The 23,164-nt window shown below is 41.1% G+C and overlaps 3 protein-coding genes across 5 annotated transcripts in view; 2 read left to right on the top strand and 1 right to left on the bottom strand.

Annotated features, from left to right (window-relative positions):
- LOC110535902 (sarcoplasmic/endoplasmic reticulum calcium ATPase 2) overlaps window positions 1-3,183 on the top strand; it is a 51,451-nt gene extending 48,268 nt beyond the window's left edge. The window contains exons 20-21 of one of the 2 annotated variants that reach the window (XM_021621269.2): window positions 38-158; window positions 2,471-3,183. In XM_021621269.2, the coding sequence (XP_021476944.2) occupies window positions 38-158; window positions 2,471-2,484 (135 nt within the window). In that variant the 3' untranslated portion in view covers window positions 2,485-3,183. Of the gene's footprint in view, window positions 1-37 lie in introns of both variants that reach the window. The other variant, XM_036935722.1, reaches the window with a different exon arrangement.
- A 4,909-nt stretch (window positions 3,184-8,092) lies between these two features.
- Window positions 8,093-9,117, bottom strand: apc7 (Anaphase-promoting complex subunit 7). The gene is given in 2 exon segments (NM_001160593.1): window positions 8,093-8,543; window positions 8,919-9,117. Coding segments are annotated over 2 exon segments (372 nt in total). The 5' UTR covers window positions 9,020-9,117; the 3' UTR covers window positions 8,093-8,272.
- A 97-nt stretch (window positions 9,118-9,214) lies between these two features.
- Window positions 9,215-20,106, top strand: LOC110535903 (ubiquitin-conjugating enzyme E2 G1). 2 transcript variants are annotated; one of them, XM_021621270.2, is made up of 6 exons: window positions 9,215-9,513; window positions 16,800-16,902; window positions 17,489-17,586; window positions 17,722-17,900; window positions 18,014-18,128; window positions 18,272-20,106. In XM_021621270.2, the coding sequence occupies exons 1-5, from the start codon at window positions 9,471-9,473 to the stop codon at window positions 18,098-18,100; spliced, it is 510 nt and encodes a 169-aa protein (XP_021476945.1). In that variant the 5' UTR covers window positions 9,215-9,470; the 3' UTR covers window positions 18,101-18,128; window positions 18,272-20,106. The 2 variants fall into 2 exon arrangements, with proteins under 2 accessions (XP_021476945.1, XP_036791618.1); XM_036935723.1 differs by lacking the exon at window positions 9,215-9,513 and adding an exon at window positions 13,766-13,941 and having other exon boundaries at window positions 18,018-18,128.
- The last annotated feature ends 3,058 nt before the right edge of the window (window positions 20,107-23,164 follow it).

Genomic DNA, 23,164 nt, shown 5'->3' on the forward strand with positions numbered 1-23,164 from the left:
TCTCACGCTTTTCATCCCTCTTCCTCCACCTCTCCAGGTCATTTTTCAGATCACCCCTCTGGACCTGACCCAGTGGCTGGTGGTGTTGAAGATCTCCCTGCCCGTCATCCTGCTTGATGAGCTGCTTAAGTTCGTGGCCAGGAACTACCTGGAACCCGGTAACCAGCCAGAGTATAAGTCATCCGGCAAAGGCTGGTCCCCCTCTGCATGCACGGAGGGCATCTCCTGGCCCTTTGTGGGCATTACCCTCCCGCTGGTGCTGTGGCTCTACAGCATCGACACTAACGTGTCTGCCCTGTTCTGGTCCTGACTCCAGCACACAACCCTCTCAATGCACCAGTGTGAGTGGAGATTAACACACGTCTAACCCCCCCCCCCCCCATTAACCAGGATCAACTACAACAACCACATCAACTGCAGTGGGCGCTCAAGTCAACATTTGTACCTGTGTGGATGACAGATGCTATCTGTGAGCCCTCTCCTAGGTTTGTCTCCAGGACATTTTTGTCCATTCAGTTTTTTTTACCGTTCACTATTTCCTGAGGTTAATCACTTGTCCATGTGTCTTCGTTTAATATCAAGCTGTTGGTTGTGTTTGTTTTTTTTGCCCCCCTTTTTTGAACAGGCATAAAAATCATCTATTTATGAGACGTCTACAGAGAATTAACACTATTTTATCAACATGAAGATTTTTGTAGCTTTGGGAACGGGTGGGGGGGGGGGGCAGTCGGGACCCATAAGCGACGTGCACAGGACTTAGACGTTTGACTCTTGTTTTCAGTGTGAACTTTGACCTCTAAAGACCTTGTGGATAAGTATGGTGTGTCGTAACTGTAAGGACCATCATTTGCACTGACTCAGAAGTCTGCACAAAAACATGCATGTATTCTGCCCTGGCATGAGGAACTGAGATTTCCTTACCGTTTGATCTCCATGTTTCTTTTCTGCACTAGGCACAGCTACCTCAACGCTAATAATATGACTATTGATAACTACCCGTGTTTCTCACTAAGCTTTTCATAAACATTGTCATATTGAGTGTTGAGGTATGCACCATTTTGCTTTTGCAGAAAGAAATAGAAAGCCCTCATTTGCCTTTCATGTTATTTTAAGAGCTTTTTAAAAAGTTGAATCTGTGTTTTTTTTTATGTTCCTGGAGTGGGGTTAGGATGAAATGTTACCTTAGTTCGATTCAAAGCAATTATTTTATATAGACAAGCCTGTCGTTAAACACTTGAACACAACATAATCTATTGTTATTCCCATAAAGGTTCACTTTTTCTTTAGGTTTAGCTTTCATTTACGGGCACTGTAGTTTCTTTATTACAATAATTATGATATAGATTATGTATATTGTGCACATACTGTACTTGAACATATATAAATGCACCAAGGGGCTGATTTATCTTATCAGTTGAGCACAAGATGGATGCTTGATGGGACCTTTATGTGGTCTGGATTGCCTGTTTGGGTGTGTCACTAAGTGGAGTCTGCTTTGGCCATAGTATATAGGTCCAACTCTAAAAGGCTAAGATGACTGGCTGGTCGAAGAGTCTGTATATCTGTACATATCACACAAAATAGTATCTATGTGCATGGAGTTTTACAGATGCTCCATACCTTTACACTAGTTTACTTGAGTGTGTTTTAGACACACTGTAGGTAGGTATTCCTGGAAAGCATGCCCTCGCCGATACCAGGCCAGTAAGCGCTTGAGTTTTCTTAAACCTAACTGCTATTTCTTCCAATGCCTTCTGCCTGTTAACCCAACAGAGTGAGTACCCTCTGCCTGCATGCTTTCTGCCCACTAATGTCTCCTCTCATCCTGGCACTGTCACACACCGAGCCTTGCTGTCTGAGTCTGACAGCAGTAACTCTTCTCCTTGTTGAAAGAATGTGTCGAGTCTGTGCTCTTGGTCTTTGATACATTCTATTAAGGGTACCATTCCATGAGTGATATTACCAATTGGTCTTATCTATCAGTCAGCAGAGGCAATCGGCAGGATCTTGTAATATGGAGGAAAATTGGAGGCGCCTTCATTTCAACATCCCTTTGTCACTAAGTGCCAGCCAAACATACACTATAGGATTAAGACCCTGTGTCTGTCTTAGTTCCACCTGGATCAAGTCTGTTTTTAATAAGGGATTGATGTGTAAAGCGTCATTACTGGTAGCAAGTTTTGAGCTCTGACATGCGACTTGCAGGTCATAGTGTTTCACTTAATATGGCTTACTGCATTTATTCCCATCCTGCTTGCACGTGGCATGGCTCTAGACATTATGACTGTAAGTAGAAAATGAAGCAGTAGATTACCTTTTAATAATGGCTTTTTGTTCACCATGCCTTTTTAAATGCCTAGTGAGGAAGCCATGCCTCTGGTTTGCACCTTTTGCTTCTTTGACCTATGCCATATTTCTGTCGTCCTCTGATTGGTTTCTCTCTCTGTCTTTCTCTGTTCTCTCTCTGCAGCTAGTGCCGTGTAAACCCGCCCCTCTAAATCCCTTGCAGGAACTGTAAGGTTTTGTTTGTGTTGTGCATGTGTTTTTTGAGCAGCACCACATCTTCCAAGACCTGCATGTCAATAAAGAGATATCAAGACATGATTGATACATTTCATAAGCAATTCCATCACAAAAAAAGTACTAATAATCAAATGGTAAATATTTAACAGAATGGGCATAAAGTGTTTTTGGAATCAAATGAACCAATCCCAAGTCCCTCAATCCTTACTGCATGGGGAGCCTTCAAACTAGACAAGAGAGTTCTCATGCCATCTTAATAAACTTAATGTCATAGTTTTATATTAATGTACAATATTCCATGATGCATGTCCTCTGAAGCAGTAAATTATTTGATCAGATGTGTAATAGTTCATGTATAGTATTGATAAATTAAAGACATTCATTTACAAACGTTATAAGCTGAAATGCCTATCTTTTCCTAAGGAAATCTTTTTTTTGAATAGGATGTGTAAAATAACCAGACTATTTGCTTTGCACTGTGATGTGCGATATGTTTGCAGTATCTGGGAAGGGCGGAGGTGCGGTGATACATTATCTCGAAAGCAGTCAGTCCCTTCAATGGCACGTGTTCGCCGAGCTGACGATTGTATTATGTATCACATGATTTGTGGTTTCAGGTAAATAAAGTGATTATACATGATGTGTTGCTTATCGTCTATATGCCAGGTTGGAGAAGTCTTCATTTGACGCTACCTTGCTTGTAGCCTAAATACAAGGATGTTTTAGAGTTGCTCCTCAACTGGTCACTAAAGCAAATTACCACAAACTTTGTAATAAAGGAATGTCAGGTCATGAGACCTTGTCATGATTTTAATGTATATCTTCAAAACATATATACAATACATGCTTATACACATTTGCATTGGAAAACTAGTAACATTACTTTGCAAAGAATGTGAGTCAAATGAAATGACCACATGATTGACACGTTAAACATTGAGAGAAAGGGAAAGTGTCACCAGTTACACACCAAGATTTTTCTTAAGAGAAGCATGTTAATACGTGCAAATGTTACAGGGGTAAAGCAACAAATTAACTAACGTCACTGGTTTCATAAGATTTCCTGTTTACCAGAGAGAAAACAAGCAAACTAATGGCAAACTCAAAGGCCATGACCCAGCAATCCTAAATGGCCGCCTCACCTCGTCTCCTTTACTCTAGGACATAAGTAACATTTTCACATGTCAACTAATCAGTGACTATCGCGAACTAGGAAAGGCAGAGTTAAGCTTACTGAATTCTCTGCCCATCGGAGTCATGAGTAAAATGATGCGTCCATCCCAAAAAAATCAGGGGCTGCTATGCTGACTTCTATATAACCCTGGGATGGGGCTATACACACCCATATTGAGTGGGTGACTAGAGCAGTACATCAGGTAGCCCATGATGCCCATGTGTGGTTTATTCCCCCTGCCCCCCTCTGTGCCCTTGGGATCGCTGCAGTGGGCCTGCTGGGTCACTGCATGCCAAACCACTGCTCCTGGTCTGCCCACTGGGCTGCCTCACTGTCACTGCCTTCCAGGTCTCCATCCTCCCCACTGCCCTCCATGTCATCCCCATCCAACTCCACAGTGGCATCAGCAGGGCTCTCCTCCTTCTCCATCTTCTGCATTCCTTCCAGAGACTTCTGGTCATTTGGGTCCAGGCTGAGAGACCAACAGTGTCAGATGATAGAGAAACATGGGCATTCTCAAGATCAAAAGTGCAACATTTAAAATAGGCTTAAGGGCGACAGTGCTGTAACGCTTCATGAGGTGTGTAAAACACTGGACTTGGGGGTAACATTACCTAAGTGCTATGCTGTATTGGTCCATTGCCTCTTGATAATCATTGACCGCCACAAGGAAATCCCCCAGCATTCTGTGCAGCACACAGTCACTCTGATTGGCTAAGGCATTCCGGAGAAGAGCAATCCCTTCCTCATATTTCTGTTCCCGACCTGAAATTAGGACAACAAACAATATCCAAAATCTTTTCCCTTACACTTATGAAGATGCAATGGTTGTGAATCTCTACAGCACAACAGCTGATAAGAATAGGTACCAAGCCACATACTTAGCAGCTCTGCCTTTTTGACCACAGCCTTGGTGTAGTCAGGCCTCTGAGCTAGCGCCTTGTCCAGCAGGGTTTTGGCCTTCTCCTGGGTCACAGGATCCTCCAGGCAGACTGTGGCCAGGATGGTTAGAGTCTGGGCATTCGCTCCCAGGGTTTTATAGATGTTATTGGCCATCCCCATCGCCTCTCGGATCCCATTGGATGCCAGGTAACAGTCAATCAGACCTGAGGACAGAAGTCTCATTACTACCTCAATACTAGTAGCAACAAATAATATATGCCATTTAGCAGACGCTTTTATCCAAAGTGACTTAGAGTAATGTGTGCAAAATGTTGAGTATGGATGGCCCCAGGAATAGAACCCACAACCTTGGCGATGCAAGCGCCATGTTCTACCCTCTGAGCTGTACAAAACTACAAACCAATTTGCAAGCAAACTTGCATTGGATGTTTGATGTGGGGGGCTGTTCCCAAGTTTAAAACAGATTTTTTCAGATTTTCATTAGAATGATTATCATAACAAATAGGTCCCCTTGCCTTCGTAGCAGTCCAGACGGCATGGCGCCAGGCGCATGGCCTCTCTAAAGTGGATGATGGCCTCCTGCACTCGGCCCATGTTCCTCAGTGCTGCCCCCTTCAGGAGGAGGGCCTGCACACTGTTGCTGTTCAGCTGGATGGCCTTGGCACCCAGGTAGAGGGCCCGGGAGTAGCGCTTACTGTAGAAGCTGTGACATCTGAGCCACCAAAATCAGATGGGTAGGAACATGTATTTAGTGTACGTAGACTGAAAAACGGGCTTTTTCAAAATGTTAATAACTGTTATAACAAAATACAAACACGTTATTATAGATTAATAAAAATAAAAACGGCACTTAATTTAGTATTTCAATGACTTGGATCTTATCATACGTTTATTTCTGGTCACTGAAGATCACTTACCCAGATATGACCCAGGGCTCTGCATGCTGATCTGAGATGTTGAACAGTCTTCCTCCAAGGACCTCAACATCCTCCAGGTGCCCCTCACGTGCCATAAGGTAGCCATATACATCCATGCCTGACAGCAAATATAGACAACATAACTGAATTAGTCCAAATAATTCATATCAATATATATAATTAGTTAATGTCTTAGATAAGCATTGCTAGCCTGGCTTAGTGAGTACTAAGAAACTAATGTATATGATGGGTTTTTCTGATACCAGCTGTCCAGTACCTTTGATCAGATACGGGTCCAGCATCTGGGCCTGCTCAAACTTCAGGATGGAGTTCTTTGTGTCGCCTGCCCTGAAATACACATCTGCCAGGCTCACCAGCAGGTCCACATTGTCCCGCAGTAAAGACTTTTTCTCCAGAGAGCTGAAAAGGAGAATCAGGGAACAGACAAATACCCAGGATGAGAGCCCGAGCTTAACAATACCAGAGATGATGATTCATGAAATGAATAACGCCTCCATGGCGGTGAGGCACTGGTCTGCTCACCAGATGGTGTTGATTGCTCTGTGGTTGTCCCCTGCATGTATGAAAGCATAGGCTTTGATCCATGCAGAGAGCCAGTCCAGGTTGGGAATACTCTGGATCACATCCATTGTCATGGACGCCACCTCAGCTCCCTTCACTGACAGAGACAGGAGACCTACAACAGACAAGGAGGTAAAAGAACCCTTCAAAACGTAGAGCACAATAACACGGGGTGTTGGAATGTCTGTGGGATGCACTACAGAAACATCCCAGTCACTAGTCCATACCAATGATGGCATCCAGTGCCAGAGGACACTGTCTCAGGACCTCTTTGTAGCTTGTGACAGCAGAGCGTTCCTGTCCAGCCTTCCTGTACAGATTTGCCAGCATCATGTTGATCTGAAATGGATAAACAAATATGCAATTCCTCGCAAGAATCGGCTACTTTACTTTATTGAAATAGTCATAAACGGCACTGCAAGCTTAGCTGACATTGAGAGAAGATGGGGGGGCTTTCAGGAGGAGACCTCGAACTTGGCTGCCTACCTTTGGGGTTCTCTGTCTAGATGGAATCCCATCAAGCACTGCAATGGCATCCTTATCCAGCTTCAGGATGGTGTAGCACTCTGCAATCTTATACTTTACCTCAATCTCTGAGGGCAAACTCTGGGAAAAATAAAAATGTCATTGGTCAATTCAGAAGGCAATGTGATTCCTTCCAGCACATTGTGCACAACTATGTACAGTGCATTCGGAAAGAATTCAGACCCCTTCACTTATTCCACATTTGGTTACGTTACAGCCTAATTTAAAATGTATTAAATTAATTGTTTTCCTCATCAATCGACACACAATACCCCATAATGACAAAGCGAAAACAGGTTTAGACATTTTTGCAAAAATTATTATTTTTTTTTTAACAGAAATACCTTATTTACATAAGTATTCAGACCCTTTGCTATGAGACTTGAAATTGAGTTCAGGTGTATCCAGTTTCCATTGATCATCCTTGAGATGTTTCTTCAACTTCATTGGAGTCCACCTGTGCTAAAGTCAATTTATTGGACATGATTGGAAAGGCACACCTGTCTATAAAAGGTCCCACAGTTGACAGTGAATGTCAGAGCAAAAACCAAGCCATGAGGTCGAAGGAATTGTGCATAGAGCTCGAGACGGGATTGTGAAGAGGCACAGATCTAGGGAAGCATAACAAAACATTTCTGCAGCAGTGAAGGTCCCCAAGAACACAGTGGCCTCCATTATTCTTAAATGGAAGAAGTTTAGAACCACTAAGACTCTTCCTAGAGCTGGCAGCCTGGCCAAACTGAGAAATCGGGGGAGAAGGGCCTTGGTCAGGGAGGTAACCAAGAACCTGATGGTCACTGACAGAGCTCCTCTGTGGTAATGGGAAACCCTTCCAGAAGGACAACCATCTCTGCAGCACTCCACCAATCAGGCTTTTATGGTAGAGTGGCCAGACAGAAGCCACTCCTTAGTACGAGGCACGACAGCCCCCTTGGAGTTGCCAAAAGGCACCTAGGACTTAAACCATGAGAAACAAGATTCTCTGGTCTGATGAAACCAATATTTAACTATTTGGCCTCAATGCTAAGCGTCACATCTGGAGGAAACCAGGCACCACTCATCACCTGGCCAATACCATCCCTACGGTGAAGCATGGGGGTGGCAGCATCATGCTGTGGTGATGTTTTTCAGCAGCAGGTACTGGGAAACTTGTCAGGATCGAGGGAAAGATGAACAGAGCAAAGTACAGAGATCCTTGATGAAGACCTGCTCCAGAGCGCTCAGGACCTCAGACTGGAGCGAAGGTTCACCTTCCAAAAGGACAACAAACTTAAGCCAGCGCCGACTTGAACCCGATCGAACATCTCTGGAGAGACCGGAGAGGATCTGCAGAGAAGAATGGGAGAACCTCCCTAAAGACAGGTGTGCCAAGCTTGTAGCGTCATAACCAAGAAGACTAGAGGCTGTAATCGCTGCCAAAGGTGCTTCAACAAAGTACTGAGTAAATGGTCTGAATACTTATGTAAATGTAATTTCAGTTTTTTATTTAATACATTTGCAAACCATTTTTCAAAACGTGGGGGGGGGGGGGGGGGGGGGGGAGAGAAACAATTTCATCAATTTTAGAATAAGGTTAACAACAAAATGTGGAAAAAGTGAATGGGTCTGAATACTTTCTGAATGCACTGTATACTCTCTGTAGAGCAGGTCAGTCAAATGTGCATTTTAAATTAATGACATGAATGCTTGTTGCTAATATGTTGTAATTGACAGAGTTGGGAGCCTTGCACACCTGTGACTGTATGGAGGATGCCGTTCCCCCGGTAGATGGGCGAACTTTGGACGTTTTGCTGAGCACTTTCTTCTGCTGCAGTGCCATGTTGTACTTGCAAGCAGCATTACGGTACTCCTTGTCATGGAAGATGGCATCTGCATGGTAAACCAGCAACTGGTACTTCTGGGATGGTGAGAACAGCTCTCTGCAAGAAAATATGTGGCACGCGCATCAATGGCACAGTATTAGACTGACAATAACTTGTGGTCAAGATCAATAGCAATCAACATACAACATTCACAACGCCAGAATTAATCCATCTTATTACATTTACTAACTACATTTACACCCATCTTAAGCGATCTAGTTAACGTTAGCTAGCTTGCTACAAGTGACTGCTTGTCAACTTCAACTTGTCTCGTGACGATCAACATGCATTCATTTGGACACATGTTTTTACCAATTGTGCAGAATTATATGCTTTCAAAGCTGATCGAACGGAATGAATAGCTAGTTAGTTAGATAAAATGTGGATGTTCAGTAATAACGTTAGCTAGTTAGCCAACAAGCTAATACTTACGGATTGTTATTGCTCATTGTCAGCAGTAAACTACTCATTATCCGAACATTTGAGTGTAGCCCCGCAGCGGCCATATCCCGTACATGATCTATGACGTTCATTTCGATGTATTTTGATGGGTGTCTTTGAGATAATCTAAAGTTATACGATTGCAGTTAGTCAGTTACTTACTAGCTTTCATCATAAACTGCGATGTATTAAATATAGCGCCGGAAGTTGGCAAGTTGAAGGACCCATGAATTATGTTTCCCTTTTATAAAAAACAACATCCTATCCTTGATACATGTGTCATACATATTACAGATTTTTGTATTATCCTTGGTGTAAATGATTTAAATTGTACATCGTTTTAAATGCTTTTTAATACCCACTCAAAGTTTTCATGATCAGGAGAAAAGTCTAGCCAGCTATAGTTTCTGCCCAAGCGCTGCTGGAACAAATCTTACCACTATCCGGTCATAACACGGAGGCTATCTAGTTGCCAATTTGATTTTATTATTTCTCTCAGTGTTTGGCAACATTTTTTTTTTGGTTGGTTGAAGCCCACATACAATGACTGAACAATCAGCATTACTTCTTCGAAAGCAATTGGCAGGTAAGACAAAGGTTTAAAGAAAGAAAGAGACCCCCAAGCTACGTAGCTATCTAGCCGGGTTCAACGAGGGCAGACACGATTGTTTGTTTACATTAGTGCAATGATCTTGGCTGTAAACACAGTGTAGTTATATATTTTCCGCTTAATTATCATGTTAAGATGACGGAATTCAACTGCACGACTAACCCAATCTATGCATTGACGTAGTCTAAACCAGCGAGTTAGCTAGTTTAACATATTGACTGTCACTGAAACGTCACCAGCGTTACGTTAGTTGGCTAGCTAGGAAGTCAACATTTTGTTACTAATTCGAGCTATAGAGGAAATAACTATCTAATTTAGCCCTAACCTAATCTTACACCAACCTCTGTCTGCAGTGAAACACAACCCTGGTGGGCTGTAAACATGATCTGGCTTGTTATTAGCTAGCTGACAAGCTAGCCAAGGAACAAAGGAATAATCGTCCCCAGGCCCATCTGACAATGGTGGGAACATCACATCATTGTTATCCTGTTCACTCGTTCTGGCAATGGCATACAGCTAGCGTATACGGGTAAATCTATTTGAATTCAATCACTTTTTGACAAAACCCCTTGTGATTTGAACGAAACCTACCATACACATTTGCTCATTGTATAAGTGCTCAGAAAGTTACTATTTGGACCTGAATGCCAAAATGTTCAAGATGTTAAGGTAACGAAAGTTGACCCATTTTGGGTACCCCACCATCATCACTGCAAAATATAAAAGGTTGAGGTTGATTTCATTTACAAGCTTACAAACAAAGTTGTCAAACAGTTTTATAATTACCGAATTTTTGGTATTATATCTTTTTTAATGACTTTTATTTTAACCTTAACGTCAATTATCTAAACGCGTAAACATCGATTATTTTCAAATGTGCGTATGTTGTAGTTTAGACCCTATTTGACATATCTGTTTTTTCTGTTGTGACCACAATCGGTTGAGACACAACATGCTCTTTAATACATGGTGAATGTCATGTTTTGGCTGATAAATGTACTAAAATTGGAATAAAAATTAAATGTCGACTTTCAAATTGTACCACAAAGATCGCTGGAGCTCCACACATCAGCAAATGTTGACTTGAATGGGAACTGTTGTTTTAAATTATACTGTCAATCTTCTTTAGGAAACCTTTTGAAATCATAGAAATATAGATAATAGAAATGACAATTTAAGTTGACATTCGACGTGGAGAGGTGGTCATCTTTGGGGTAGTAAATTCAAGTAAAACATTTTATTCAAGTTCAATGGTGTACCAGCTAAATTGCAGTGGTCTGAAGGAATAGGTCAATTTTATGAATTCTATTGGTGAAGTGACACCCACTCTGTATTCAAGAGAATTTTGTTTCTCAACTGATATTAGGCACAACACAAACACCTTAGATCAGGGGTGTCAAAGTCAAATGGACGGAGGGCCAAATAAAAAAATCAGCTACAAGACGAGGGCCGGACTGTTCGAATGTTCATTGAAAAATTTTTAAATGACGCATATAGTCTAGTGAACCTAATTGAACCTACTGAAAACCTAACAAATATATTACAATATGATCAGATAAATAAAGCAATATTTTCTTATGGCTCTGTCAGTAATCTTTAATTTTCAACAGACACAAAAGACAAATTTCCTTTATATAAATATCCCCATAACATGAACATTAAATGAAAGAAACCGGTATTCAAGGCACCATCAGTAGACTATATTTTCTATTTTAGCAAAAGTGGGCTAAATTTACTTCAAAGAAAAAACAATAATAGCAATTTTCTATCATCCACTCAACTGAAATATTTTTAAAATATAATTGGATTGAAATACAAAAAAATAAAGTGCAAAAATCTATTAATCAAAAACAACACTTTGTTTAAGGAGAAGTAACATGCAGTGAAAACAAATATTAAATTTTAACTTTTAAACTTGAACTGAGTAAAAACTCTAAATATGTGATTGCACAGTAATGTTCACTTGTTTGAGGTTGAGGGTGATACTTGGTGGTGTCCCATCTTTTCCACAAGTTCATCAATGTTCGGGGTAAGGCTCTGAGCTGAAGAAATCCTCAGAATTGAGTGGAGGTGTTCAGCAGTAAGTCGACTTCTGTGTGATGTTTTGTTCAGGTTCATCAAAGAAAACAGTTGTTCACACAGGTATGTGCTGCCAAACATAGACAACGTTTGAGCAGCCTGGATGCGCAGCTGGGGCATTGTGCCGGGGAGGAAACGGGCGAACTCCGCAGCACCCACTGCCGCATATTTTGCCCTCAGTGCATCATTGCATTGGAGGTCAATCAACTCCATTTGGAGGTTTGGTGGTGAGCTTTCCACGTCAACAGCAAATGGGTTACCGAGCAGTTCCAACCTGCTTTTTTGTGCTTCAAAGTCAGCAAATCGGCGTCGAAAGTCAGCGGCAAGCATACCTATTTTATCAGCCAACTGTGTGCTCGGGAACGCACTGGTAGAGAGCTTCTCTTTCATGGTCTGGCAGCTGGGAAAGTGGCTCAAATTTTCTTTCCGCATCTGCGTCTCCCACAGAGTCAGTTTGGTTTTAAATGCCTTCACTGTACTGTACATATCAGAGATGACACGATCCCGACCCTGCAGCTGCAAGTTTATTGCATTCAGATGACTCGTAATGTCACACAGAAAAGCCATTTCACACAGAAACATTTCGTCTCGGAGTTGTGTTGTGTCTTTCCCTTTGCTGTCCAAGAACAGACAAATCTCCTCACGAAGCTCGAAACATCTTTGAAGCACCTTTCCCTGGCTTAGCCATCGCACCTCTGTGTGATAAGGCAAATCACCATGCTCCGTTTCTAACTCCGTCAGAAATGCCTTGAACTGGCGGTGATTCAAACCTTTGGCTCTGATAAAGTTAACTGTGCGCGTGATGATGCTCATTACATGCTCCATTTTCAAGGCTTTACCGCACAACGCTTCCTGGTGTATGATACAATGATAAGCTGTCAGCTCACCTGTCGCGTTTTCCTCTTGCATCTTTTCCCGTATCTTCGCCACCAGTCCGCTCCTGTGTCCACACATCGCAGGTGCTCCGTCGGTTGTCAAACCCACGAGTTTTTCCCAAGGCAGCTCCATCTCATTTACACATCTTGACACCTCTTCATACAAATCATGCCCCGTAGTTGTGCCATGCATAGGACGTAAAGCCAAAAACTCCTCTGTCACGCTTAGGTTGGAGTCCACTCCGCGGATGAAAATTGACAACTGGGCAATGTCAGAAATGTCGGTGCTCTCATCCACAGCCAAGGAATATGCAATAAAATCTTTTCCCTTTTTCACAAGCTGCTCTTTTAGATTGATGGACAACTGGTCTACTCTCTCGGCAATGGTGTTTCTGCTCAGACTCACATTTAAAAAGAGTTGCCTTTTTTCTGGGCAAACTTCGTCACAAACTTTAATCATGCAGTTTTTGATGAAATCCCCCTCCGTAAATGGCCGGGCTGATTTAGCGATCTCTTCTGCCAAAATAAAACTGGCCTTGACAGCAGCCTGGCCTTGTGATTTGGCTTTTTTGAACAGAGCTTGTCGAGATTTGAGGCCTCGTTTTAATTCCTCTGCCTTTTGTAGCCTTTGTTCCATGTCCATATTCTTGTTTTTGTCCGCGTGTTTCGTTTCATAATGTCGTCTCAGATTATACTCTTTCAGTACCGCCACACTTTCTCCACACAGAAGACACACAGGTTTTCCAGCTACCTTCGTGAACATATACTCCGACTCCCACCTTGTTTGAAACCCCCGGTTCTCAGTATCCACCTTCCGTTTTGCCATTTTTGATGGGTATCTGAAAGTTAATTTTACTGTGATGCTGACGACTGCTGTGCCAATAAATATTGAAATGAAGCAGCCTACTGCTCGGTGCGTCACCTTTGCATTGTGGGATATGTAGTATTGGTGCGTGTAAAAGATCTGCGGGCTGCCGGCTTGCTGCGGGCCGGTTCTAATAATAAATCAAGATCATCCCAGGGGCCGTAAAAAACCTTCTTGCGGGCCGGATGTGGCCCGCGGGCCTTGACTCTGACATATGTGCCTTAGATGATCTGAAATGAGGTCTAAGCTACAACATGCAAATATGAAAATAATCAGAGTTTAGTTGTTTTAAGATCATTGACATCAAAGGTTTAAAAATGGCAATTTTGATTGAACTTCGTTTTAGTTTGACAACACTCTTTGTAAGCTTTTTTAAATGATATAAAACTCAACCATTTATATTTTCCAGTGATGAAGACATGGATGTCTTATGGTATGGTGAGGTATGTAAAATGAGTCAACTTTGAGCACCTTTATCTTCTGAATATTCTTGCATTCAGGTACAAAAAGTAACTTTGTCCACTTCTTCCATAGGCAAACATCTATGGAAAGCTTTGTTTAAATCAAAAGGGATGCTGTCAAAAGGTAATTTAATTAAAATGGCTATAGAGTGCCTTCAGAAAGTATTCATAACCCTTGACTTTTTCCACATTTTGTTGTTTATAGACTGAATTCAAAATGGATTCAATTGCTTTTTTCCTTTCACCCATCTACACACAATACCCCAATAATGACTAAATGAAAACATGTTTTTAGACATTTCTGCAAATTTATTAAAAATGAAATATATAAATATCCAATTTACATAAGTATTCACACCCCTGAGTCAATACATGTTAGGATAACCTTTCGCAGCGATTACAGCAGAGTCTCTCTGGGTAAGTCTCAAAGAGCTTGCACACTTGGATTGTTCAACATTTGCACATTGTTCTTTTAAAACTACTTCAAATTCTTTCAATTTGGTTGTTGATCATTGCTAGGCAGCCATTGTCATGTCTTGCCATAGATTTACAAGCCGGCTTAAGTCAACTGTAACCAGGCCACTCAGGAACATTCAATGTTGTTTTGGTAAACAACTCCAGTGTGTATTTGTCCTTTGTTTTAGGTTATTATCCTGCTGGATGGTGAATTTGTCTCCCAGTGTCTGTTAAAAAGCTGACTGAACCAGGTTTTTTTTGTAAAAAAAAAAAACACAAAAACTCCCTATTCCTTGCTGATGACAGGCATACCCATAACATGATGCAGCCACCACCATGCTTGAAAATGTGAATATTTTCAGTGATATGTTGTGTTGGATTTGCCCCAAACATTACTCTTTATTCAAGACATAAAGTTCATTTCTATGCCTTTTTTGTTGTTGCAGTTTTACTTTAGTATCTTATTGCAAACAGGATGCATGTTTTGGAATATTTGTATTCTGTACAGGCTTCCTCTGTTTCACTCTGTTATTAAAGTTAGAATTGTGGAGTAACTACAATGTTGTTGATCCATCCTCAGTTTTCTCCTATCACAGCTATTAAACTCTGTTTTAAAGTCACCATTGGTTTCATGGTGAAATCCCTGAGCGGTTTTCTTCCTCTCCGGCAACTGAGTTTGGAAGGACACCTGTATCTTTGTAGTGACTGGGTGTATTCATACACCACCCAAAATGTAATTAATAACTTGACCATGCTCAAAGGGATATTCACTACCCTCCCACCTGGCCAACATCCGGTGAAATTGCAGAGCGCGTAATTCAAATGACAAAAATCGTAATATTAAACATTCATGAAAATACACGTGTCATACATCACTTAAAAGCTTAACTTCTTGTTAATCCAGCCGCTTCATCAGATTTCAAAAAGGCTTTACGGCGAACGCACACCATGCGATTATCTGAGGATACTGCCCCGCGCACACAAGCATTACATACATTTTCCAACCAAGCAGAGGTGTCACGAAAGTCAGAAATAGCGATAAAATAAATCACTTACCTTTTGAAGATCTTCATCAGGTTGCAAATGGTTATTTTGTTTGATAAAGTCCTTCATATCCCAAAAAAGTCAGTTTAGTTGGCGCGCTTGACTCAGTAATCCACCGGTTTCCCTCGTTCAAAATGCATACAAATGAATCATGTAAGTTACCAATAAACCTCGTCCAAACAAGTCAAACAGCGTTTCTAATCAATCCTCAGGTACCCTAATATGTAAATAAATGATACAATGTAAGACGGAGAATAGTATGTTCATTACCGGAGATAGATAATGAAGTGCGCACTCTCATCCACGCGCACGTAAAAACACTACAGCCAAAATGGGAGCCACTTAAAAAACTACAAATTCTAGCTAGTTTTTCAAAATCAAACTCTTTCTAAAGGCTGACATCTACTGGAAGCCCTAGGAACTGCAATCTGGGATGTATTCCTTTTATATTCCCATAGAGAGCCATAAAAATCGTTGGTGAGCTCCAAAAAAATCAATTCCTGATGGATTCTCCTGGGGTTTTCGCCTGCCATATCAGTTCTGTTATACTCACAGACATTATTTTAACAGTTTTAGAAACCTTAGAAAACACTCTATCAAATACTACCATTACTATTATATGCATATCCTAGCTTCTGGACCTGAGTAACAGGCAGTTTACTTTGGGAACCTCATTCATCCAAACTTCCGAATACTGCCCCCGACCCTGAAGAAGTTAATTTGACTAAATGCAGCTTGCATGGGCTAGTCTCCCCTGCCCTTTTGATAGGATCAAAGTTCCTTGTGTTGTCAGGGAGCATCTGCCTTCTATTTATAAGACAAATAAGAATATTGTCACTGAATGCAGCTTGTGTGTGCTTTGTGTTCCCTCGCCCTGTTCAAATGATGAAAGGAAATAATGCTGGTGAGTGGACCTGGACTGGTGTCTGATGGCCGTGTGTTTTCCATGGTGGAATTAAAACTTTTTGTCAGTTTTTTCCCACAAGGCTGAAATATGTGCCCTCGCTTTGAAGTGTAAGCAAGGTTTGTTTGTATTTCATCCAACTATCTGTGCTACAAAGTGATGGGTACAGTATATGTAAAATCTTCCACTTTTTGAGTGACCCAACATTGAAGCTGCTTATCTAATTGGTGAAAATGCTATGTCTGTTTAAACACTAGTATTGCACACAGTGTGTCCATGTAACTTACTTGACTTGTTGAACACATTATTTAGGGTTGCCATAACAAATAGTTTGAATACTGATTGACTCAAGACATTTCAGCGTTTCATTTTTTATTAATTTGTTAAAATGTCTGAACATAATTTTGTGCACCCGAGGGGGGTAGGGGGTACATACAGGCCACCTTTTCAGTTGGCCACACTGACAATAGGTACCTGTCACTCTCTTTTTCTACCCCTGTCTAAACAACTTTTCACTGTTCTTTTTGTCTTTTTTTGTTAGTTGTTGCATTTTGTTACCTTGTGTCTTTCTATTTCAGAGCTCAACAAGAACCCAGTGGAGGGCTTTTCAGCTGGCCTAATAGATGATGAGGATATATACAAATGGGAGGTGGTCATCATAGGGCCACAAGACACCCTCTTGTAAGTTAGGACATTTATTTGAGAATGCGTCTGTAGAACATAGGTTGATATTCCTAAAGAAGAGGAGTACATACTTTGAATGTACTCTCAAATGGGTAAATGGGGATGATGACAGCTTTGACCTTGACGGAGCTGCTCTTCTTCCCGGGGAAGGCCTGCCCGCTCCAAGACCTCTCCATCACGGTTGACTACTCCACATTGTCCCCCTCCCAGAGTGCAAAGAACCTTGGCGGGAGGAGACGGGTTAAAGAAGGATTTTTAATCCTGTGGAGAAAAAAAAAGTGTAGAACACTTTTACACCTTGTAGTCCATGCCCCGACGAATTGAGGCTGTTCTCAGGGCAAAAGGGGGTGCAACTCAATATTAGGAAGTTGTTTAATGTTTTGTACACTGTGTCTATAGTCCTACTAGCACTGACTTTGCTGATAACTACTTTACTGAGGGAAAAGATACTTACTGTGATATGTGGTTGTATCACCCAGCTATCTTAAGATGAATGCACTAATTGTAAGTCGCTGTGGATAAGAGTATCTGCTAAATTACCCCAATGTGAAATGCTTTGCTTTCTCTGTTCTCTCCCTTACAGTGAAGGAGGGTTTTTCAAAGCGTACCTGACCTTTCCCTATGATTATCCACTACGGCCTCCCAAGATGAAGTTCATCACTGAAATCTGGCATCCTAATGGTAAACACATTGGTCACACGTTATGAGCCTTACTAAACCCAGAGCTGTAACCGTTTTAGAATCATTGGAGTGGGATTTGTGTCCCCTACCAAGTTTGCTGTTTACTAGTGTATATAATCACTTCATCTCTCTTAGTGGCAAAGAATGGTGATGTATGTATCTCAATACTGCATGAGCCAGGAGAGGACAAGTTTGGCTATGAGAAACCAGAGGAACGTTGGCTTCCAATCCACACTGTAGAGACGATTATGATTAGTGTGATCTCCATGCTGGCCGACCCTAACAGTGATTCGCCTGCTAATGTGGATGCTGCGGTGAGTTGTAATAATAAAGGTATTTAAGCTGTGTTACAATACCCAAGTACGTCCAGAACCCGTGTCAAAGTGACAATGACAATTGTGCTATTGAGTTTGTGCCTGTCCCACAGAAAGAGTGGAGGGAGGATCCGAATGGTGAATTCAAGAGGAAGGTGGCTCGCTGTGTACGGAAAAGCCAGGAGATGGCATTTGACTAGAACCCAGACTCAATGGCAAAGTTCCAGGGTGAGTAAGCAACATTCACCTACATACTCATTCTTGTTGTTCTTTAACGGAATGCCATCATTATTTTTGTAATGTTTTGACTGTTCTGTGTCATACTTGACTGTGGTAGAAAACATTGAATGTTTTTCCCCTCTTCCATCTAGCTAAAGGAAATGGCTTCAGAAGGAAAATGGTCCGTTCAGACTAGGCTTTTGCACCCCTTCTTTTACCAATCAAAGGATTTGGTCGGTCAGCCACTTTTCTTTTTTTTCAAACGAAGAATGAATGCGAGAACCTACCAGCAAATATTTCCCTCCATTTCCTGCCTGGAATTATATACTTCATTTAATTTATTTGAAAAATATATAATGTAAGATATGTCACTACTGTAAATTAACTAGCTTTTTTTTTTTTTATCTGCTGCTGAACAGTTTCTACTTTATACCAGGTTTCTTATGCAATTTGTTTGTTGTGCTTGAAGAATTTAAATCAAATGAAAGCCAGTTCTTCTTAGGTTCTCACCAAGTTTCCCATCTTCAGTCACCTCTACAGAATGCGGGCCTGCCTGCAAAACCTTGTCAAGCATGTTTTCGTCATTCAACACCTGTCATTTGATCACTGCTGCCTTATGTTAGTTCTACTCCCTCTTGGCGGTTGTCCTCTCCCTGGAGGGTTTGATCAGTGTGCTTGTTGACTGGGTCCTCTACCCAGATAATCACAATGTCTGTTACCAATCATGTCAGTCAACTCTGAGGTCACTCTGCTTTAATGAAACTTTTTCCAAAACAACCAAAAAGTTCTATGTTGTTAAGAATTAAGCTGTGATTATTCAGTGGATATACCGGTTTTCTGGCATCTGAATTTACCTCAACTTAAAATGATTACATTTTTTAGGTTTTATAGTTGTTTGATTTGTTCTTAGTCTAGTCTAGTGTTACATGGGAGCTGTAAATGTGATTGACATGACTTGTCCCTTTGAGGTTGTTTCTGGGGGATGGGTGGCACGTTTGGCTTCTTGGTGCATGTGTACCGTTATTTTTTTAATCAGATCTTGTAGAATTCACGTCTACCCCTAGATTTATATTCTGATTTGTGCGTTCAGATTATGAGTGCAAAAATCTCAAACTAAGGCCATCTAATGTTCTGTTATTGGCGCAGCCTATTGTGGACAACATGTTTCTTTCTTTAAGGAATGACAGAAGTCTCATGATATTAACCACCATCTATTTACTCTTGGTGAAACCAGGTGGTAAATTACTGGGAGGCATGTGATTGTACCATTAGTTAGAAATGTGTTTCAAATGCATAAGGTATCTAGGTTTGTTTTGTCTGTTACATGGGATTTTGCTGTTGGATTGTTGACATGTGAAAAGGAATGGAAAACTTTAAAGTCATCTGGTATCAAGTGTTATTCTGAAAGAAAGAAAAAATGGACAGCGTTCTGATGCATGTTGATTTAATATTATGCATAACAATCAATGTTTGAATTGTGGTGGGGTGCTTTGCCACAGGCTTAATAATCCAACTTTGCTTTGATCGTCGTGTTCATTAGAGCCACCCTAAAGCCGACACCAAATAAATCATCATCAACAACAATGTCATAGTCATGACCGATACTTTTAAGACTATCAAATGACAAACCACTAATGACACATGCAGTCATGTTTGCAGGTTGATTTGCCAACAAATTAGCTATGCTGGGATTGCATACAAATGCAGGTATTATTCATATATTTCTATGTGACATATGGTTTACAATTGATGGTATTGTGTAGGCTTTGTACTCTTTAGATTTCACCTCAGACCGGTGTTCACTGTATTTGCATAAGAGACTTTGTGCATTTAAAACATCATGAAGCAATACACTCTGATCATTTCAATCGTGTTTTTCCCAGGTAATCCTGTTATCTCACCCTATTCCCCTTGTTTGTTGTGTTTACCACTTTATGTTTATGCCATGTGTATTTGACATGAGCTCAATAAAATGTGTTAACTGTCATACTTTTTGTATTTGTTTTATTTATCTAGTGTTGGTCTAATCGGATGGGAAGAGAAGAAATGGGTCAATTTACTTCAGGTGTATTCGGAAAGTATTCAGACCCCTTGACTTTTTCCACATTTGGTACATTATAGCCTTATTCTAAAATGTATTACATATTTTCTTCTCCCTCAATCTACACAATCTGCCCATAATGACAATGCGAAAACAGGTTTTTAGAAATCTTTGCAAATATATAAAAAATAAACAAATACCTTATTTACATAAGTATTCAGACCCTTTGCTATGAGACTCAATGTAGATCAGGTGCATCCTGTTTCCATTGGTCGTCTTTGAGATATTTCTACAACTTGATTTGCGTCCATTTGTGATAAATTGATTGGATATGATTTGGAAAGGCAAACATAAGGTCCTACAGTTGACAGTGCACGTCAGAGAAAAAACTAACCCATGAGGTCAAAGGAATTATCCGTAGAGCTCCGAGACAGGATTGTGTTGTGGCACAGATCTGGGGAAGGGTACCAAAACGTTTCTGCAGCATCGAAGGTCCCCAAGAACCGTGGCCTCCATCATTCTTAAATGGAAGAAGTTTATAACCACCAAGACTTTCTAGAGCTGGCCACCCGGCCAAACTGAGCAATCAGGGGAGAAGGGCCTTGGTCAGGGAGGTGACCAAGAACCCGATGGTCACTATGAGAGGGCTCTGGAGTTCCTCTGTGGAGATGTGAGAACCTTCCAGAAGATCAACCAACTCTGCAGCATTCCAACAATCAGGCCTTTTATGGTAGAGTGGCCAGATGAAAGCCACTCCTCAGTAAAAGACACATGACAGCCAATGGTGTAAAGTACTTAAGTAAAAATACTTACGTACTAAAGTCATTTTGGGGGTATTTGTACTTTACTATTTATATTTTTCTCAACTTTTACTTCACTGCATTCCTAAAGAAAATGTTGTACTTTTTACTCCATACATTTTCCTTGAAAATTGTGAAATTCATGCACTTATCAAGAGAACACGTGGTCATCCCTACTGCCTATGTTCTGGTGGACTCACTAAACACAAATGCATCTTTTGTAAGTAATGTCTGAGTGTTGGAGTGTGCCCCTGGTTAACTGTACATTTTAAAAACAAGAAAATGGGGCTGTCTGCTTTGCTTAATATAATTTGAATTTGAAATGATTTATACTTTTACTTTTGATACTTAAGTATATTTTAGCAATTAAATGTACTTTTGATACATAAGTATATTTCAAACCAAATACCTTTAGACTTTACTCAAGTAGTATTTTATTAGGTGACTTTTACTTGAGTCATTTTCTACTAAGGTATCTATACTTTTACTCAAGTATGACAATTGGGTACTTTTTCCACCACTGATGACAGCCACTTGAAGATTGCCAAAAGGCACCTAAAGACTCTCAGACCATAAGAAACAAGATTCTCTGGTCTAATGAAAACAAGATTGAACACTTTGGCCTGAACGTCTGGAGGAAACCTGACACTTGTGTAAATGTCATATTTGAATGTGTTATTTTTTTTTAAATTGCAAAAAAATCTGTGGTATTGTGTGTAGATTGATGAGGGAAAAAAACTATTGTCAATTTTATAATAAGGCTGTAATGTAGTAAAATGTGGAAAAAGTCAAGGGGTCTAAATACTTTATCAATGCAGTGCATTCTGAAAATATTCAGACCCCTTGACTTTTTCTACATTTTTTTTACATTGCAGCCTTATTATGAAATTGATCAAATTGTTTTTTCCCCTCATCAATTTACACACAATAAACCATAAAGAAAAAGCAAAAACAGTTTATTTTTATTTTTTGAAAATGTATTACAAATAAAAAATTGAAATATCACATTTACATAAGTATTCATACCCTTTACTCAGTACTTTCTGAAGTCCCTTTGGCAGCGATTACAGCCTCTAGTCTTCTTGGGTATGACGCTACAAGCTGGGCACACCTGTGTTTGGGGAGTATCTCCCAGATCCTGTCAGGCTTTGTCATGTTGGATGGGGAGTGTCGCTGCACAGCTATTTTCAGGTCTTTCCAGAGATGTTTGATCGGACTTCCAGTGGGGAGACCAAAGATCAACCTACCCCGCCCCCGCGCCATCTCATACTTCTGAGTGGGAGACAATCCCAGGCAGTAGCCTGCTTAGCTCACAAACTGGATTCAGGGCGCCCACTCCGACAAGGTTAATTGATCCACAGTCCCACACGGTGACATGATATCATTGACGTGACGTGTAAATGAGTGATAGAAAACCGATTGCGCAAATTTCACCATTCAGAATTTGTATTTATTTAAATTGTGCGGCGCCCCATGCCGCCCCCGGGAAGATGCCGTCCTGGGCGGATACCCATGTCACCTATGCTTAAATCCGCCACTGGCTCCAGATCTGACACTTGGCATTCAGGCCAATCTTGGTTTCATCAGGCCAATCTTGGTTTCATCAGACCAGAGAATCTTGTTTCTCATGGTCTGAAGTCCTTTAGGTGCCTTTTGACAACTCCAAGCGGGCTGTCATGTGCCTTTTACTGTGGAGTGGCTTCCGTCTGGCCACTCTACCATAAAGGCCTGATTGATAAAGGCCTCTACCATAAAGGCCTGGTGGAGTGCTGCAGAGATGGCTGTCCTTCTGGATGGTTCTCCCATCTCCACAGAGGAACTCTGAAGCTCTGTCAGAGTGACTATCGGGTTCTTGGTCACCTCCCCCCGATTGCTCAGTTTGGCCGGGCGGCCAGCTCTAGGAAGAGTCTTGGTGGTTCCAAACTTCTTCCATTTAAGAATGATGGAGGCCACTGTGTTCTTGGGGACCTTCAATGCTGCATAATTGTTTTTGTACCCTTCCCCAGATCTCTGCCTCGACACAATCCTGTCTTGGAGCTCTACGGACATCTCCTTCGACCTCATGGCTTGGTTTTTTCTCTGACATGCACTTTCAACTGTGGGACCTTATATAGACAGGTGTGTGCCTTTCCAAACAATGTCCAATCAATTGCATTTACCACAGGTGGACTCCAATCAAGTTGAAGAAACATCTCCCTCTGAAA

This window comes from Oncorhynchus mykiss, chromosome 11, assembly GCF_013265735.2.
Source record: "Oncorhynchus mykiss isolate Arlee chromosome 11, USDA_OmykA_1.1, whole genome shotgun sequence".
NCBI lineage: Eukaryota > Metazoa > Chordata > Actinopteri > Salmoniformes > Salmonidae > Oncorhynchus > Oncorhynchus mykiss.